This window comes from Rhodnius prolixus, unplaced genomic scaffold (genome assembly GCF_049639745.1).
Source record: "Rhodnius prolixus isolate KJV_2025 unplaced genomic scaffold, Rpr scaffold_14, whole genome shotgun sequence".
Classification (NCBI taxonomy): Eukaryota; Metazoa; Arthropoda; class Insecta; order Hemiptera; family Reduviidae; genus Rhodnius; species Rhodnius prolixus.
This window is the reverse complement of record NW_027411594.1, coordinates 4,511,998-4,532,701: the sequence shown is the minus strand read 5'-3', so window position 1 is coordinate 4,532,701 and position 20,704 is coordinate 4,511,998. Positions and strand designations below refer to the sequence as shown.

The following is a 20,704-nucleotide window of genomic DNA, read 5'->3' as shown; positions in this document are numbered from 1 at the left end:
GTGCTGTGGGCATCTCGAATGAACGGGTACATAATATTTTGCATCAACATTTGGACATGACAAAGCTATCCGCAAGATGGGTGCCGCGATTGCTCACGCTTGACCAAAAACGAAATCGTGTGAAGTGTTGCAAGGACGGTTTGCAGCTGTTCCAGAAGAATCCGCAGGACTTTAAGCGTCGTTTCGTCACTGTGGATGAAACATGGATACATCACTACACTCCTGAGACGAAAGAACAATCTAAACAATGGGTTACCAAGGGGGGAATCTGCGCCAAAAAAGGCGAAGACCGTTCCTTCGGCCGGAAAGATTATGGCGACTGTCTTTTGGGATTCGCAAGGAATAATCCTCATCGACTATCTGGAAAAGGGTAAAACTATTACAGGTGCATATTATTCATCGTTATTGGACCGTTTGAAAACCGAGCTGCAAGAAAAACGCCCACGATTGGCCCACCAAAAAAGTCCTTTTCCATCACGACAAGGCACCAGCTCACACCTCAGCAGTTGTGGTCACAAAATTAATGGAAATAGGGTTCCAACTCGTTTCACATCCCCCCTATTCTCCAGACTTGGCTCCCTCGGACTACTATTTGTTCCCCAATATGAAGAAATGGCTGGCGGGAAAAAGATTTTATTCAAACGAGGAGGTGATTGCAGAAACGAATGGCTATTTTTCAGACTTGGACAAATCCTATTATTCGGAAGGGATCAACAAACTGGAGCAGCGTTGGACGAAGTGTATAAGCCTAAAAGGAGACTATGTTGAAAAATAAAAAAGGTTTACCCCAAAAAATTAAGTAGTTTTTATTTTTGCACGGACTTTTCAAACGACCCTCGTAGTGACCGTAAATTAAGGATTCAAGATTGGGGAGGAATCGGTCCAAATAATGAAAACAACAACTCGTCTTTTTGGCCAACGTTTCGGACAAATATATTGCCTTTTTCAGGGCCTGTGGACATTACAAATACAAACAATTTAAAGAATTGAAAAATCAGTAATATATAAACAGAAATAAATAAATACATAAAATACAATACATTTTTTATAATTATTGAAACTTACGTGGCTATTTTTTTAAAATTTACTTCTGATCATTTAGTTCATATGTATTTAGCTCATAAGGGGATTTTTGGTTTTTCCTATGTTTGTCGGTGATGTTTTTGTTCTAAAAGAAATCTTCCAACATCTATTTTACTCTTCTATCAAACTGAACATTGTAATTAGTCTATTGTATCTGTCCCGTCTCTTTACAGTCATTACATTTAATTCCCGTTTAAGTCCCGCTATATCTGAATACAGTTGAACCTCTCAATGACGTTCACTGGCGGGGGAAAGCAAAGTGGCCGCTATTTGGAGGTGGCCATTAGATGGAGTGTACGGCAAGTTTCATAATGAAAAAATATGTTTTTGTTTTTTTTTTCCAAATATATATTTAAAACTTGTTTATTATTAATAGATTTAAAAACGTGCATAATCGCATAATTATTGCAGCTATATGATATGCATCGACATTTTTCTTAATTATCCAAAAACTTTTTCAAATTTTAAAAAATAATTTTATCACCGCGTCGTACTTTAATAAACGAACTTTTAATAATAAGGTGGTCGTTGGTGGGAGGTGAAACATATAATCCGTTCCCCAAAAATCAATGTCCGCGATCGCTATGTAGAGTGAAGAGTTAGACGCGGAGGTTCTTTTATATAGAAAGTGTATAGGGGTAAAACGGGGAAATCCAAAAAACTGTCCGTAAATGGAGGTGTTCGCTAGTGAGAGTGTCCTTTATGGGAGGCTCGACATACGAGGGTCGTTTGAAAAGTCCGTGCAAAAATAAAAACTACTTAATTTTTTGGGGCAAACCTTTTTTATTTTTCAACATAGTCTCCTTTTAGGCTTATACACTTCGTCCAACGCTGCTTTAGTTTGTTGATCCCTTCCGAATAATAGGATTTGTCCAAGTCTGAAAAATAGCCATTCGTTTCTGCAATCACCTCCTCGTTTGAATAAAATCTTTTTCCCGCCAGCCATTTCTTCATATTGGGGAACAAATAGTAGTCCGAGGGAGCCAAGTCTGGAGAATAGGGGGGATGTGAAACGAATTGGAACCCTATTTCCATTAATTTTGCAACCACAACTGCTGAGGTGTGAGCTGGTGCGTTGTCGTGATGGAAAAGGACTTTTTTGTGGGCGAATCGTGGGCGTTTTTCTTGCAGCTCGGTTTTCAAACGGTCCAATAACGATGAATAATATACACCTGTAATAGTTTTACCCTTTTCCAGATAGTCGATGAGGACTATTCCTTGCGAATCCCAAAAGACAGTCGCCATAATCTTTCCGGCCGAAGGAACGGTCTTCGCCTTTTTTGGCGCAGATTCCCCCCTTGGTAACCCATTGTTTAGATTGTTCTTTGGTCTCAGGAGTGTAATGATGTATCCATGTTTCATCCACAGTGACGAAACGACGCTTAAAGTCCTGCGGATTCTTCTGGAACAGCTACAAACCGTCCTTGCAACACTTCACACGATTTCGTTTTTGGTCAAGCGTGAGCAATCGCGGCACCCATCTTGCGGATAGCTTTGTCATGTCCAAATGTTGATGCAAAATATTATGTACCCGTTCATTCGAGATGCCCACAGCACTAGCAATCTCACGCACCTTCACTCTTCTGTCATCCATCACCATATCATGGATTTTATCAATGATTTCTGGAGTAGTAACCTCAACAGAACGTTCAGCGTCACTTGTGCCCATATGGCCACTCCGAAAATTTTGAAACCACTTATAAACTGTTCTAATCGAAGGTGCAGAGTCACCATAATGTTTATCAAGCTTCTCTTTAGTCTCCTGAGGCGTTTTGCCTTTCATAAAGTAGTGTTTAATCAACACACGAAATTCTTTTTCGTCCATTTTTTGAAAATCACTCGACTTCTTCGATTCAAACGAATGCCAAACACAAAGAAATAGACCGATCTGGCTGAAACTTGGTGTGTGTTCTTCCAAGAGATGCTACTAACTAAACATAACCTCGATACGCGCCAGTGGTGCTATCTCTCTGACTTTGCACGGACTTTTCAAACGACCCTCGTATATACCTGCTTCTCCAGTTCTGGCTCTTAGTTTTCTGTAACTCAACCAACCCGCATAGCCACGTAAGTTTTCAATAATTATAAAGAATTTATTGTATTTTATTTTATTTATTTTTATTTTTATATATTACTAATTTTTCAATTCTCTAAATTGTTTGTATTTGTAATATCCACAGGCCCTGAAGAAGGCAATGCATTTGTCGAAACGAAGGCAAAAAGACGAGTTGTTGTTTTTTATTTGGACGGATTCCTCGCCAATATTATTGAGAGATATGTGTCAATATTAAACAAACATGAACGAAAATAGAAATGAAAGATTAATGCCATTTTTTGTATATTTATTCTCTGCCAAGATTACTTACTACCTGGGGACTAGCTCATCTTCAGGGCTGTGGAACATCTGTTTTACTGATTGCAATCTACATTGATACAATATTTAACATTGTTTACCTTATGGTAGTTAACAGTCCCACCTGTTTAGATCCTAAGTTAGGAGGGCTTTATCCTAAATAGTCAGGGCAGAAGACAACAACCTTGTTAATTAGCATACGTAGGGTAAATAATTTTTTTTAATCTGTGTTTTCTATATTAAATCAATTTATATTGAAATCTGTTACATTTAAAAATATGTACCATATCCCTGAATATGGCCTCTGTCCTAAGATCCCCAAATGCTAGGCCAAATAAGCACAAATTCATAAAATAGTTGGTCAGTTTCTCTCGCAATCCGAAAGAGACTCATCATGATAACTGGCTTATCGTAACAGGCTAGCTGGACTTAAGTTGAACAGATCCCTTTCTCACTTCCGTGCCTCCTGAAGGACGACAGGATGGTTTCTTTTAGCAGAATAACGTGATCACCTAGGGGAGCCTCCATCTCTGTTCCACTTCCATTTTCTACTTCATGTTAGTAACAAGAAGTAGTGGAGAAGCGACAAGAAAAACCTTCTTCTATATAAAGTATGACAAAGTTATGACGAAGTGAAAGTTTGTTACCTGTGTTACTTCGCCCTTTTAACCTCCACCAGCTCTCGCCTCCACAATGGAGACAGATAAACTTATGTCATAGTGATGTCTTAACTTCATTTTGGATATTCTTTAATCCACTTTTCTTTTTTTTCACAAGTTTTTTTCTCCCCCCTCCATCTGAGAAACAATTTCATTTATCTTATGCTTTGCCCAGCTGACAATTTTCTAAAATGAAGTTCGCATTACAATGTTCTGTGATGCTGCTACAATAACTTCTTAACGGAAGTTAGTTTTTAAATATTTGGAAATAGTCACGGCAGAGTTGAATTTATAAAACTGAATAGAAAAAACAAAAAAAGTTACAAATAACTTAATTACCTTTATGTCTCGCGCAAGCTTATCTTTTTAGGGCGAAAAATGGTCCTCTGTTTATGCCATCCAGACAGGGAGCGAAGTGGGAAGGTTAAGGAAAAAAAAGACATGATACACGTGGTTACCTTGGCAGCTGAACTAGCGATAACATTCAAAGATGGTTTGGGTTGGAGAAAAAATAACCTTTTTTAACCCCCCCCCCCCGCAGACATGTCTCGGCACAGAGAAAACCCATAACAGTTTCGATACTGGCATGTGAAGCTGCTAGCTGGTGTTATCTAGTGCTACTGGGTAATAGCTGTCTTCCGTCAGAACTTCCCCCCACTAACTCACGGCAATAGTGTTCGTTAAGGTTATATCTACCGGCTAGGTGATGTCGGGAAGGTAGAGTTGCTAAACTGTCAGGTGTGGTTAAACTAAATTAGTCTCTGTAGCAAGCACCCAAGAGGATTGTACTTATACACTCAAGCGGTAGCGCTTAAACTTAGAAAAATTGAGTTTTTTTGGCCGGAAATACACACACATTGGGAGCTTAAGTTTTTTATCGCATGGTCTCCTATATCTTGAGTTCATGATCTCATACAAGAATTAGTGGTTGGTAACTCTGGAATACTAGTTAAAGATATAAAAACATTTTTTTGTTTTCTTTTTTTGGCATTGGCTTTCGCCATACAGCCAGCATCGTCCAGATGCTCAACACTAGAACATCACTCACTCTCCATTCTTACTTATAAATACATTCGCTTCACTCATTCATCTCTCTACTATATACAACTATTTACATAAACTACAACTAATGGATGGATCAGTACTCTATATTCCTGCCATCCTTATAGCTTAACCGAAATTAAAATCACGAACTCCTTCTGTAATCATTTTCTTGCATTCATTCTAATCGGCTATAACTTTTAAATACATTCATATTTTATTGCTAGCTCTGCTATAGACTTAATCACATATATGTTGGTGGAGAATATTATGTCTTCGTAGCGAAATGGTGCTTCTAAATACCTGTATAAGTCGTCAAACATTCGTTACCTTTCTACCACATAACTTGGAAATATCCTTATTATCTGTTTGAAATCCTACTCCTAATCCTACATTGCAATCTACGGCAAAGAGGAGAGAGGACCTTTTGTTGATCCTGTGAAGATACGATCCACACACAGCGTGGTTCGCTCTCTCAGCCTGCTTATTGTCGTAACAACCCATTTATTAGTGACAGTTCCCCTTAAACCACGGTTGTCTAGGTAACTGATCTGCACATAGTTCTATTGAATCTCCCTTTATTACCATTACTGGCAATCTGTCTGGCCATTTTTGTAGTGCTGCTTTTGCAATTATGCACTTGATATCGGTGTGTGTGGTAATTTATAATTAGCCATTTCCCCCACTATTGGTGGCTTCCTTTGCAAGTTTATCCACAATTTCACATTTTCTGCCCGCAATAGGCCAACTAGAAATGAGAAGGTAATGTAAACTGACTTTAGAAATGAATAGATATTGGAACAGTCATCTTAGATTTAGAAATCTAACTCTTTTATCTTCTATAATCTATCTTCTGGTTCAGAAAAATGTCCCTGCTTTGGGGCACCATGTTGTGACGGGAAGAGAAGTAACAATAGCCTGTTTTTTATGGTTTCTACGTGGTGACCTTTTGCTTTTAACCATTTTGGTTTAATTATATACCATACCACACACATTGCTTTAAATGCCACACATTGTGAATTCCCAAAATGTGACTTATTCAAGTATCACTTTAATTGTGAGCAGTTAGAGAGAGAGAGAGAGAGAGAGAGAGTAGAGTCAAAAGTTGGTCCTGGGTTGTTAATTTTCTAAAACTTGGAACAAATCTTTAAACAGTTGATGTTAAGACTCCACAGTAACATTCCCATTGTGTTCATGTTATACTGGGGTGGCTTGCTTTACCAGCGACTGACGAGAAGACACATACATGTATAATGAGTGTTACAAAGTTTTGTGTGTGTGCTTAGCTTGAATTGTAGGCCCTTGCGAAGTGGAAGGGTGGAGCAAGGGTTAAGTACTTTGCACAGATTCATGTTGTCTCGCGGTCTCCCACCTTCTGCAAAAGGGCAAGCAAGGGCTGTTAGTAATAATTAAGACTCTCTCTCTCTCACACACACACACACACACACCATTCCTTGTAACTACAAAACGCAGAGACCTTCTGCGTCTTTCTACTTTTACTTCAACCCTAAATTACAAACTTACATGGTGGAGATTTTCAGTAGAAAATCCAGACTTCCTGGATAGGCTGTTTTTATTGTCCAACAGTAGAAGCAGAAGCAGCAGCAGCAGCAGGGTAAGTGTCGACGACTTAGTAGGGATACTCTCTGCTGATACTTCACCATCTTCAACTTCACTAAAAACCACACAGACTTAACTAACCCGCCGTTCCTGTGCTTTCAATCTTGCTAATTTGTTTTGTAATCACTTTAAACTGAATGTTTAAACAGAGCACACTGAGAACATGGCAACGAGTGCTTACTTCGTTTCCGGTCCTTCTCTGGAGAACTTCAAGTGGTGGTTTAAGATGCTCTTTCCACTTTCTTGCCCAACGAATTTCGTCTGTTGGGGGAATCATTTTCTCTTTTATAACTCTGCCGCGTTGATCGCTCTTCTGGAAATAAGTTACAGGTCTGCCAATCGAATTTTGTTCATATTAAAGGGCTGATAAAGAAGTTTTGGTTAAAAATATAACAAAATAAATGTCACCTCACCAAATGAAATCCCAGTTTTTGTTATTTTCTTTAACTTTAATTGTCGGCCCTTTAAACCCTTTATATGCTCTATACATAATTAGATCTGTTAGCTTCATTTAAACATTTCTTTTGGAGGGACATTTTAGAGGATTCCTTGAAGGAGAGGCTCCCTAAAAGTAGGGTTACCATATATTTCTTACGCCAAACCGGGACAGTCAGGTAAAAATAAATAAATAGCTTAATTTGTTAGATTTTTTTCGTTGTTAATAAAGTATAACTTACACTTTTATGAATATTTTGCAATTACAAATTATTAATATTATTGAGTGTCACAAAACTAAACGTATATCGTGAAAAATCACAAAAAAATGTAGGTATTAAATATGAAAATATAATAAAATGCACTTACATACTAATAGTAGTATATTATTTACTTGTACAAGAGTATTTCTCAGAAGATTGTACTTTTTGTTAGAAAGTTTTCGTCATTTCTAATTAAGTCATAAAATTTACTACATTTCCAATTTAGATTAGTTTTACAAAATAATAAGGCGCCAACGTTACACTCGAGCAAACGATTTCTTTATATTTAACCAATATTAAATCTTTTTTTTTACCTTTAAAAACCGGGATACATTTAACAACCTGCTGGGACAAGTGCTTAAAATCGGGACAGTCCCGGCCAAACCGGGACGTATGGTAACCCTAACTAAAAGGGGTATTCAACAAATTTAACTGGCTCAAGTGCAACATTTATCACTCTAAAGGCTCAACAAGAATTTGCAGAACTTTCTGCTGATGCTGAAGTCTTAAATTTTGAATTTCCCAAGAAAAGTTTAGCAACTTTTTTGGATTGGAGTTAAAAAAAAGAAAGAAGAATATCCATCAATCTCTTGACGAAACATTGAAAGATCTTTTGCCATTTGCTACCGCATATGTTAATCATCATTTTTAACTTTAACGTTAATAAAAAAAACAATCTATCGTTCCAATATTAAAAAATATTGAAAATGCTATGAGAGCTACAATAACAAATATTTATTCCAGATTTAATTTATTGTGTGAAGATAAACAAGCAGATCCCCTTAAAACCACATTTCATCCAAAATAATAAAACGATTTTAATACGAAACGTTTTTTATGGTTTTCCAGTTTCACAATAAAAGTTTATTTGTGATAATTTAAAATAAAATTTATATTTATGTTATTTTATTTTTAAAAAAGTGTTGATATTGATTTGATGTTTTAATTGATTTTATAATTATTATTAATATTTGGCTAAATATATAGTAATATGTTTTTTATTTTGTACAAACTTCAATTTTATCCTGTTTTAACAAAATCGAGGATAAATTTAGCGGTGTTACAGCCTGATGTATTCACATTTAATACAGTTTATACAGTGTACAATCATCCAAATATGACAAATCGACTTATAGCCTAATCATTTAGGTGTGAGGATATAAATAGGTCAGCAAGTTTTCTTTAAAAAAGGGGTCGAGGTCGCAAAAATGTTTAAGAAGCACTGGTGGTCTAGCCTGTTGAAGGGTATGCTTATACTAGTGGTGCAAATTATGTAGTTCGCTCCTGAAATAGTGATTTGAAATCTATAAGCAGCATGCTGATGGTGAGGCTGTGATCCTTCATTTCTGCATTGGGCCTTTTACGTGGCGGAAAAATCTAGCTTGTTCGGGAACACTAATTCGAATCGCACTACGAAACCTCAAAAGTTTCAAAACAACTCTTCCCTCTCCCTCGATAGACACTTCCGTTCCTAATTTTACAAAAGCGCTAATTCCACGATTCCAGGGCCTAGGATCCAATGCTTTTGGTTCAGTTCATTTCCTTGTAATTCCCATTCAAAGTTTAATATCCAAAGTTTTCTATTATTCGCTCATTTGGAGAATACAAAGTGATAATGGAGAGATGCCCAGAATGTGGAGTACAACTGCGAAGTTTAGAGTTAATCAGAGAAGTTAAGCGCCGTCGAAGGAGAGTGGAGAAAGGGTATAGTTAGTTTGTAACTATTTCCCCGGTGATAACCTTGTTTAAAGGAGATTACGTCGGGCGGTTTTGTATTATAAAGGAATAATGCAGGGAATCTCCTGTTTTCACTCTGACTTTTAATATTGACTCGTTAAGTATTCATTTGGTGTGAATCACTCACATGAGCACCTCCTCCTGTACTGCCGTACTCTCTTCTAGACTTAGCATCTTCCATGAAGTACTCTGCGAGGTGGTTAGTACATATATAGATATATTGATGGAGGGGGAGTAAGTGCGTTTTTTAAATTAAGCGAACAGAGTAACAAAAGGAATGCCTTTGAATTAAATAACTAAAGTCCAAGTCCTTGAAAATGGCCGATTTTAGACATTCAAAAGTTGTGTTGTAAAATCAACTTCTATTCATATAAAGAGACACATCAGATTTTTCTTCCCAAAACGTTATTTTGTAGTATCCGGTTCCTGGCTCCTAAACCAAATATAGTATCACATTTGTATTCCCGAGTTTCCGGTTTTTGAGCTGTCCAGTCCAATTTGTAAAGAACACTTCTCCAAACTTACGGATACGGAGCCGTTTATTTCCGGTAAAAATCTTAATACCTTACGATACATTCACATACGAGGTGTAACTACAAATGTGGTACTTATACTTAATAATAGAAAGTACTATTTAATACTAGTGTAGGGGACGGAATTATGGTTTTGTAAATTGTAATTATATTTTTGTTTAAATTAAATGGCTATACATGGGGAATGTAACACTATACGTAGACTTAGAGTGCATAGTCATGAAATTGCTAGGAGCATTGTTCGCGCTGCCGGCAAAATGGTGGGGGCCTGGAGAGTGGTGTGTGTGTGTAAGTGTGTGTCTATGTGGAGCTGTGTGAGTTGTGGTATGAGAGAAAAAGAGAGCAGAAGGCTAGAAAGTGTGTGACCGAAAAGAGTGGCTGATTGTGAAGAACCCTGACGGAGACTTCAAGATTTTGGCGAGGAATGGTCGAGCTGCAGGTGTTGGTAAGCCAAAACCAGTCTATGGTCTTTGGGGTTACCATTCTCTGGTCCCAGGGCGGCAAGGAGCCTGGGAGGACTTAGATTTTAGTAGTTATTTTCATGATTATTAGTTAAGGGTTTGGTATGATTATCTATAGAAGTAGTATTTTCATTATTCTTTAGTTAAGGGTATATACTATTATCCATAGAAGTAGTTCATTGCATTATTATTTAGTTTAGGGATTATATGATTATCTAATAAAGTGTTCAAGTGTCGACCAGGTTTTTTTCTTTTTAAATTGAAACCCCTAAAGTCTAGGAGGGCGAAGCATTACACTAGTATTCATATAGATAATCTGTGAAGATAACTCCATTCTTGAATTTCCTTCAACTCTAAATTATATTCGAACATTGAATTGAACAATGCACAAATCGATTAACTCCACTTTTTGAGATATCTTAAATTTAAGTGTGAAAGCACTTGGTTCAGACCTAGTTTTTTTATATTTATAATAAATTTCCCAAATAATAAAGATTTACACCATTAAAGCACACAAATTTAAAATTTGGCACAAATTTGGCCATTTAAATAATAAATAATTTATTTCAGAAGCCATTTTGATTAATTCCTGAACTCTAATGTAAATCGTTGCTATAATTCAACTCAAATTCAAGTAGCATGCTCCTGAAATTTAGCGATAAATTTATTTGAATTTATATTATAAACAGGAATTTAAAAAAGAACAAGGTACAATACATTATTTCATCTCTTTCCTTCAATTTTTGTTTTTGTTTTATGAAGTTAATGGAGTTGTGGCAATGAACGGCTTATTTTTAACTGAGGAAATGTGTGCTTTGAAATTCTAAGTGAAAGCAGTATATAAACGATATCAGACTCTCATCTCATTAAATAACCATTTTGTAAAAGAATACAAACCCCACAAAGAACTGAAATGAAAAACAGTTTTGATAAAGCACAACTTAAAAGATATAAAGAAATAGAGCCCTATCAATACAATAAGCTTAGGAAGAAAATTCTCTCAGCTGATTTTTACTTGAAATGGTTTTTCCATTTTCCTTCAAAACCATGTCTGTCAGTGTAAATGTCTGTGTACATCTCAGTTTCAAAGCAATTGTTTCATTAAAAATAATCATCCAATGAGAAATGCTTGCACAATTTCCTTTAATAAGGGCCTAGAATAAGCATTAGAATAAATGTTTTGCATTTTTTTTTTTAAGCCTGCATAATCGTTGTGCTTTATCTATCTTTATCTCTATCTATTTACTCAAATATCGTCTCTAAAGTTTGAACATCTTGAAGGGGATTTTTCAATTCTTTCTACACCTACCAAAAAAATTATCATTGTCTTTCTGATTAATTTTATTTCCTTTTTGCTTTCTCTGACTCTAGAAAGAGAACTTTCTAATCGTGTAGATTTACTATTTTGTGTGCATAAAAGGTGTTATGTTTATAACATTATTAGTGGTTTTCACAAATTGGTGGGCGTATCTTAAGTATGTGTATGGGTTTGCTTTTCCACCAATAGAATCTCTGTAAAGGAGAATATATTTCCAATTCTCCATTACACATTTGTACAAGTGTTTACAGTTGGTGAACAGTGGATTTCATATTTTAAATCAACGAATTAATTAAATTTAACAATAACTAACATAACTATACAAACACTATCATGAACAATAATATGAATACCAAGCTCTCTTTTCCCTGAATAACCCTGGAATAATAGTAGCGTTTGATAGTACCATAATTGGGATCATTTTCCGTACAAGTTGAAGTCGAAATTGAAGCCGGCCAACATTCAATCTAGCCTAGAATAGCTTTATTTAATAAGGGCGTACTTTGGTTATCCAGCAGGGACTGGGTGAGTTGCTCTAACCCACATCAACCCATGGAGGGACTCTTTGCCATTTCTGATACTCTTATTTCGGCAGGTCTTCTTCTTGGTACTGCCTTTTCAGATGGGATCTGGAAACTTGATCGTATAACAACTGCTATATTCTCTTCTAAGATATTCCTTCCCTTCCCAGATGCTATTCCTTCTTTCCTTAGAGCTATTCCTCCGGTGGCCCTACATAGCTCGAGTTCAGATGTATACCTGATTGAAAGATTCCTTTTTTAGTTTGTCTGGCCAGTCCAAATGAAGGCTGGTCGCTTTTGTTTCAATATTCTTGTGATGGAAATTGATTCTGAAGGAATAAAACTTTTCCTTGAAAAAGAAAAACCTAAATTTGCCACAGTGTTTTCTCCAGATTTTTTTGTTTTCATCGAACTGAGAATATACTGAGCAGTGATGCCAACCTTCCTTTCGCTATGTGCAAAATTTTAAAAATTGGTGTTCATTTCTCTGTGGTAATATTGCCTGGCTGCACTGTCCCATCTACTGAGTCTTACTACTACGTTTTCTAGTTTTCTTTAAAAATATTCAGTATCTCTAAGTGCCCTTCGTTTGAAGCTATAATGAACCACCAAGGCGCCACGGTAGCCGAGCGGTTAGAGGCGACACCTGCGCAGCTAATATGCATTGTGGTACTGGGTTCGATTCCCGGTCTTAGGCCTTGGATTTTATTTAATGGTTAATAAAAGAAATTCACAGTAAAGTATGTTTGCTAGTCGCCTCCGTCCACGACACCTAATTGGTAGTTGGACGTTAAGCCCCGCCTGAAAAAATAGGCGATTACTTTACTTTTTTTTTTACTTTTTACTAATGAACCAGCTATTTTAATTCAGGTAATTTATCATTCAACTTTGGAAAATTCTTTTAAAGAAGGAAAAGCTATTTTCCTATAAGTACCATCAGCACATAACTATTTTAATCAAAATTCCTTCCATAAGCAGATATAACTTTTTAGGTTGTGCACGCCAAGTTGGTAACAAGTTGTTTCCTGTTCGTAGATAATCTAGGCTACAAAACATCGCGTTGACTTCCTCATCTCGACCTACCAAGATAACGTGTTGTTTTGCGTCATATCCTACCCTAGCAAATTCTGTGAAATTATTTTCATCCGCTGAAAATTTATTTAAGATATTCATGTTTCCATTTTAACTTAATACCCGAATGGAGATTAAATACGTAAAACAAATTTTAGTTGAAATCTGAAAAGAGACGTAAGTTGTGTGAGTGATTGCTTAGAGAAATAGTTAATATCCTTGTAATCAGGTGAAAGGGATCTTTTTTTTTCTTAAACTAACTTGAATTGTAGCCAATTTGAGCCGGTAATTTATAAGTGAAATCAATATGAATATATTATTCGCAGATATATAATATATGTATTCACCAGGTAGATGATCATATATATATATTAAAGCAGAGAAACGGCTAAGTTACGTGCATCGTTTACCTAAATATATTATAATACATGCGTGATTAAATTTATGTACTCAGCTCGCAACACACACACCCAGCCTTCCTCGTTGCGCTGATATTCTACACAGGGTTCGCAGCGTAGGGGACCTGCATGTAACTGTGGTTGCAATAGGTGATCAGTTATTCAGCAACAATGTAATTATGTTGGGAACCATAAGGTTTTGTAAGGTCGAAGCCGTAGTCTCTTGGCCAGCCAGAATCGGTTTTGTATTACGCAATTCCAGGGAAAACAGTTCCACGGAATTCGGTGCCTTCTTTTTTTACGCTGCATAGCACGGTAATGCATTAAGGACAGATGTGGACATAGAATTGATCAAGTCAAGTTGTTCGTGCTCTTCACTTAATGTGAAAAGCTAGAGCCGTTTGTTTGAAATAAAACTAAAGAAGTCTCCAAGCCAATTCTGGTAGTTATTTTCATTGTTGAAGGCCCTGCTATGGAGCTTACTGAACAGAGAGCGAATAAGCCTGTTCAAGTCCAGCTTTCCGTATGTTTATTGTATCCCTGTCCGGTTTCAGACTTTAACTCCCTTACTTAATGGAACTTAGTTTGGTGCAGAAATTTCGACTTCCTATGTCAGGCTAAATGGCTTGCTTGTTTCTTGAACCAATCGCCAATCTGTAGTGATTAACATCTCCGGATCACTTTTGTTTATTTACTATAAGTTTGCCTCTGCAGCTGAAATTGTTTCCTTAATTGACGTCAAGATAGCGTCATTCTGTGCAGCAAAGTAGACTGGTGGTGCCCAAAGCTTACTTCTGCTCTACATCTTTCCGCCCATAACTTCCTATAGAGAGAAGGAGTTTCAGGTACCATTTCGAAACTTTCACGAATTGTTGTGTCGTTAATCGTCGGCAGAACCGGAAACATTTTTTTTTAAAAACACTAACATCATTAAATTGTCCGCATCACATTCTTTTCGATATTTTAAAGGCTGTTGCACCAGCTAAGTGACTGAAGTTCTTTGAAAGAAATGTTCTTCATAGTTCATAATCTGAATATTAATAGATAATAGATAATTTCCTGGAAATTCCTACAACATTAGATCACCAGGATAATTGGACACCATTTCTCATACTGTAGTGTCCAATGGTCGTACTTGTTTATTCGTAACATTCCACTAAAAACCAATCCAAACAAAATGTAATCACTTTTAACTAGTCCAATATTTGAACTGTTGTTTTTTACTTCTTTTTTTTTTGGTAAGGGCTCCCCTTTTGCGTACTGAAGTACCCTGGAAGTACATTTTAGGGTGATCCCCTTTTTGCTGCCCTTTGATTGCACACGTGTCTGCCGGTGGATTATTGAAAATGTTTGCAACCCTCTACGTCCACTCAGCCTTTGACAGTTTTACATCCTAACCACCTGTGGACCTAGCCTCTCTAATATTTCCGGCTGTACATCCCATATATTACTTCTCCCAACTTGGGTTGGACTTTGCTAGGAAAATAACATTTCTCCTGTTTTTTTGTTTTTTTATTTCTTATATTTTACTTTAACTTAATTGAGCTTCTAAAAAAGATGGTTAGATAGTGGTATAAAGTTCAACTAATGGATGGTAACCGCCCCCCAAAAATATGTTTGAATATTTTTAAATCCCTCAGTAATGACAGAATATCTGTGGTTAAATTTAATTTGAACACTCAGTTAAAAGGAAAATTGGATTCTATTGATGCAGTTAGCTTGCTAAATACTAGCGAAATGTCACAATTTAAGGATGAATTCAGCAGTAGCATTCTGAAATTTCGGAATAATAAATTTTCTTTAGACATTAACGCTGTTCTTCAGTCAAATTACAATCCAGACTTCAGTAAGATAAGTAGTCTAAGGGTACGTTTACAACGGAGCTGTGAGTATAGATGATAGCAGAGATGATAACTGATAGAGTAAAATATAATCGCTGATTAGTGTGCACAACGGAGCTGTGATACATCCAACATGTCCGAGAAGTGAAGAAGAGTTTTTATGTTCAGCAGCAACAAAATGGTATATTTTAAAGAAAAAACGCTTTAGAAAATATCATTTCGTACATCCTATAAATAAAAAACGAAGTACTTTGGGTGAATTTCACTATTTATATAAGGAACTTAGAAATTATCCGGATCGTTTTTTTGAATATGTGAGGATGGGTCCACCCACATTCGACTATATTTTAGAAAAAATAAGGTCAAAATTAAGAAAACTTTGGAAAAATTGTCATGGAAATCCTATAACCATAGAAGAAAAACTATTGATTACTCTCAGGTAAGTAATGATTTCATTGAGAAAAACAACAAATAAATACACATGAAAATAAATGTAAGCACGATTTAAAAAACAAAATATTGTTTAAAAGTAAATAATAAAATAATAACCAAAAATAATGAGTAAAGACAGCACTAAATAATTTTTCGACGTCCATTTTGAAGCTCCGATACTGGGAGTTCAGCTAGCAGAAAAATGAAAAATTCAATTCTATCATCTATGCTCGTTTATAGCAGCGAGAATGAGTCACTAGTCGAAGCTTCGTTGTGCACGCTCACATTCGAATGTACTAGGTTATTCTATAAGCGTTGATGCATCACTGCTATCATCTCCGCTATCATCTATGCTCACAGCTCCGTTGTGAACGTGACCTAACGCTGGGTGAGCAATATTTGTCTCTGAGGGTGCCAATTATAAAGCATAAATTAATTAGTCAATTGAGGCTATGTCAGCCTCGTTCTTTTCAAATCACTTCTTCTGGTTTCAGAAACAGTTTTCAAACAGATACCTCCAATTGCCCTAATTGCAGTATTCCCGAAAGAGAGGAATTACAGCACTTTTTATTCAAATGTATGAGGCTGCAATCTTATAGAGATAAATACTTGAATATCTACATCTCTAGTATTACAGATGTAGATAGATATTCAAGTGCAGACTCCATTAGATGTAGCCGATTTTGATAAATTAAATAATTTATTTTATTTTATAACAAGGGCCTTCAAAATGAGAAATTTTGTTTTGAGTTTATAAAAATACTTTTATAATTTTGTTTTGCTTATAATTATTTGTTTTTAAATTTTGGTTCTTTTTATTTTCATTCGATTGGAATGTATATTTTTAGTTATCAATTATGCCAATATTAATTAAGGAATTAAGGATGCAATCTTGTTTTGTTTTTATTGTTTTGCATTAAATATTGTTTCCGTTTTTACAGGTTCCGTTCTGGAGATGTATGAACGATACCGAAAAAAGTGAGTAACTTTTTATTATATACTAAAAAATTTTTATTATTAATTATTTTTGTGTATTAACTTGGTTACTTACCCCTAACTAAGGGGAAAGTATTGCGATCGAGTCTGTTTCGATTTCGAAGATAAATTTACAAATTGGCCCTTATTGGCTGGTCTGTGGAGTTTATTTTATATCAGATTTTTGGCGCCACTATCTGACCCCCGCTTTTTTTTTTTTTATTCACAATCAAGAGCTACCGGAAGAGGATCTATATCGTAGAATTTTTCGCAAATCCTTGTTCATTCTTGTTCATGCAAATTTTTGCTGGTGCTCTGTGGTTTCCGCTTCTTTTTATTGCAAATCGACTCTTGATTACTTTTAATTAGTTTTAGCGTGATATCGATTAAAATGGATTAATTTCAAATTGTATTCAAACTGAAGTCGAAATCAAATATTAGTTTAGTTAAATTATTCTTACCTCTCAAAATAGATTATGTTTAATCTAGAACTTAAATCTAAATGTCTAGTTTATTTTGAATTAAAATCAAATCACTGGGTACTCTATAAACTGTAGTCACATCTAATGTTTGAAGTGAATTGTTAGATGCAATAAATTTACTGAAATGAAAGTGCAGAATCTAGAAGTACCAGTAAGAACCAAAATACTTAGTTCGTTCTATTTACTTTGATTGTTTTGCTTTGTTAATTGACTTTATTCTGATAATACCCCCAGATCTATCATGCTAGACAGTTTAATGACGAATATTTACCCAACTACTAACTGCTAAATTGAATCTTCACTACCAAGTTCTAGTTAGAGGGACCAAAGTGGTGTTGCCTTGGTTAAATTGTCTGGTAGAAGCTCCCTTCTGACGGGTCAACAGGTTAAGGAGATACTTGTTGCTTTATTCTCAATGGTACGTGCTTCAGTTTGACCCTTAGGAAATTTGGTGCTTACGTTTTATTATTTTGTGTCTTACTTATTTCTTGCTTTTTTTAAAAAAATAATGATTGCTGAAATTATTTCAAAAGTACTTAGAATCGTCAAGAGATATGGCAACTTCTTCAAGTAAGTTTCTTCAAACAAGGCATTTTACTTCCATTCTTAATATATTCCATACGTGATAAGCACGAAAATTTTACGGAAACGTTACTTTACATAGATTCTGTCTCCGCTCATCTGCTCCTTGAATCAATTTTCCTTGATAAATATTTCTCATCAAAGTTAATGATCTACAGTATCACTTTTGAGTGATAGCTTATTGCCGTATCTTATTTTTTCATTTAAATTATTATTTGAATTTAAGGTGACCACAAGTTCACACTCTGAGAGAGAGGGAGTAAAGTAAAGCCAAATTTTTTTAGGCGGGGCTTAACGTCCAACTGCCTAATTAGGTGTCGCGAACGGAGGCGACTAGCAAGCATATTTGACTATAAATTTCTCATATACGATAAAACAAATAAAATCCAAAGCCTAGGCAGGGGATCAAACACACTAACCAACAATACATCTTAGTTTTGCGGGTCTAGCCTATCACTGCTCGGCTAATGGGGCGCCTTACAATATTAAAACCATTAAATAAAATCCAAGGTTTAGACCAGGAGTCGAACCCACTAAACCAACAATACATCTTAGCTATGCGGGTCTAGCCTATAACCGCTCGGCTAATGGGGCGCCTTACAATATTAAAACCATTAAATAAAATCCAAGGTTTAGACCAGGAGTCGAACCCACTAAACCAACAATACATCTTAGCTTTGCGGGTCTAGCCTATAACCGCTCGGCTACCTTGGGTAGACTAAAGTTTAAAATCCATTTTTCGTACTCAATGAGTCCAAATTATTTATTTATATCTGATGAAAACTCCAATCAGTAAATCCTCAAAGGTTGCAACAGTTTTCCTGGAAAAGATAAAACTTTGTAAACAGTGTAAATAATTTTCTACTTAGTTAAAAAATATTTTCAATTTGTTGACAAACATTTTGAGCGATTCCGAGGGTGGGGCGATCGACATCTTAATTATGATGTAATAATTTACATTCCCAACATTGTCTGCATAGTCAGGCTGACTTTGGTGGGTAACCTCAACATTACCTCCACTAACCAGCTCGCTGCTCGAATTTCGTCCAGCCGTAAACATTTACCTTAGGATCAAAGATCCCTTGACAGTAAATCGTTAAGATAGTTCAATAGCAAGATAGGCCAATGGCGTGCTAGAAACTTTTTTGGCGTAAGCATGCAATGGGTTTAACCAATGTTAAATCCATTTAATGTTCTAACCGAACGTTATGAATCGTAAGATTTTTATGAATTTATATAACAAGATTAATAAGTCTTTTAATTCATTGCAATCATTATCTCAATTATCAAAAATAATGCAAACATTTCGCTAGCTACTAAAATCTGAAATTTGCGCAGCGAGTAACTACGATGGAGATTTACCAACTATGATACGATAAAGGAAGTGGGATTCAACTCGCACGTACGGAACAAACAGACTCTAACCATTAATTCATCTACAAACAGCCAATTGATGATTCATACTCAACTTCCTCATTATTAAACTCTACGGTTCATTCATTAGAAAGTACACATATCTGTTTGGTGTGAGTAAAATCTAAAATATTCAAGTTCTAATAATTTATTTTTTATATTTTCATTTTATTCGTTGAAAGTAAAGACTTAAACGGAAATGTCCTGTTTGACGTCGCTCGAACGCAAAAAAAAAAGGATTTATAAATTGGTTTCCGGTGAATATGGTTTTGTTCACCATAACTGAAAAAATTGAGAAATCGTAGAAAGTTTAAAATTCAAATTTGGCAAAACTGCCACCTGAAGACGTGAATCTATCAACCCGGAATTATCAATTTACGGCGAAAGTAATCCTGTAACTGACCTTTCCTAAGAAAAATCCATTTAAGAGCACTTCTTGAGCCAGAATTACTAAATTGTACGCCATTTTGAGCCAGAAAATCTCTTTTTAAACACGTGGTTCCATGTAGCGGGCTCAGCACCATTCAGTTGGACTGAACGCATTGTTTTATTTCTTTGTAATTTCCTATGTAATTGCCCAAAAGAGTTCATACTTTTATTGCAATCAAAGTTAACAATGAAGGCAATCATCTTTTTCGAACTTAAATTTAGTTCAAGAATTTCATGACCCAAATTGCAGTAAGAGGATTCGTGCGTATGTTCAACTCGCACGTACGGAACAAACAGACTCTAACCATTAATTGCCCAAAAGAGTTCATACTTTTATTGCAATCAAAGTTAACAATGAAGGCAATCATCTTTTTCGAACTTAAGTTTAGTTCAAGAATTTCATGACCCAAATTGCAGTAAGAGGATTCGTGCGTATGTTCACACCAGAACGTATGTGTTCCTGTTCCCATAATATTGTAATTCCTTTTGATTAGAAGATTTATCTCGTGGCATCCCATTCACTTGATCCCAATCAACTGTATCCAGTTCATTAACAATTACTGGTGAAGAGCCAGTAGTGGCTCTTAATTAAGTTCAATCAATGGTGGTAATGAATGATCCACAGTTTGTAATATTTTGCTCTAAATACTAACAAAATTAATTAATTATTTATCAAATAACCGAGAATAAGTTAACTTAATTTTCTCTGCTCGGTTTATTCAAAACTTTTTTAGTTTCCCTCTTTTCAGGATGTTTCACTTTTAGAAAAATTTGGGACGGTAATCCCTAGAGATCATATTTACATCCCCCCCCCCCGGAAGAGGAAATGATATCTGATAAGCATGTGGTGATTTGGGTTAGCTCTTGGCATTGTTCCATTCAGCTTCCCTTCTTCTAAGCCCTTGATTGTCTCTAAGGGCGATGACGGAAAGGACAACTGTATTATTAGCGTCATAATGGGTTGGAGCTGATGTGAGAGCGGATTAAGTGGGGCGAGGGAACACTAAGTGCATCTTCTTCCTTTTACGAGACCTCGGGGTCCTGGAATAGAGCAGTA

General features: G+C 35.8%; 1 protein-coding gene across 2 annotated transcripts in view; it reads left to right on the top strand.

The window, feature by feature from the left end:
• Reck (Reversion-inducing-cysteine-rich protein with kazal motifs) overlaps positions 1-20,704 on the top strand; it is a 211,021-nt gene that overhangs the window by 156,133 nt on the left and 34,184 nt on the right. The window contains exons 1-2 of one of the 2 annotated variants that reach the window (XM_074123282.1): positions 10,055-10,169; positions 16,708-16,744. In XM_074123282.1, coding sequence (XP_073979383.1) covers positions 10,149-10,169; positions 16,708-16,744 — 58 coding nt within the window. In that variant the 5' untranslated portion in view covers positions 10,055-10,148. Of the gene's footprint in view, positions 1-10,054; positions 10,170-16,707; positions 16,745-20,704 lie in introns of those variants that run through there. The other variant, XM_074123281.1, reaches the window with a different exon arrangement.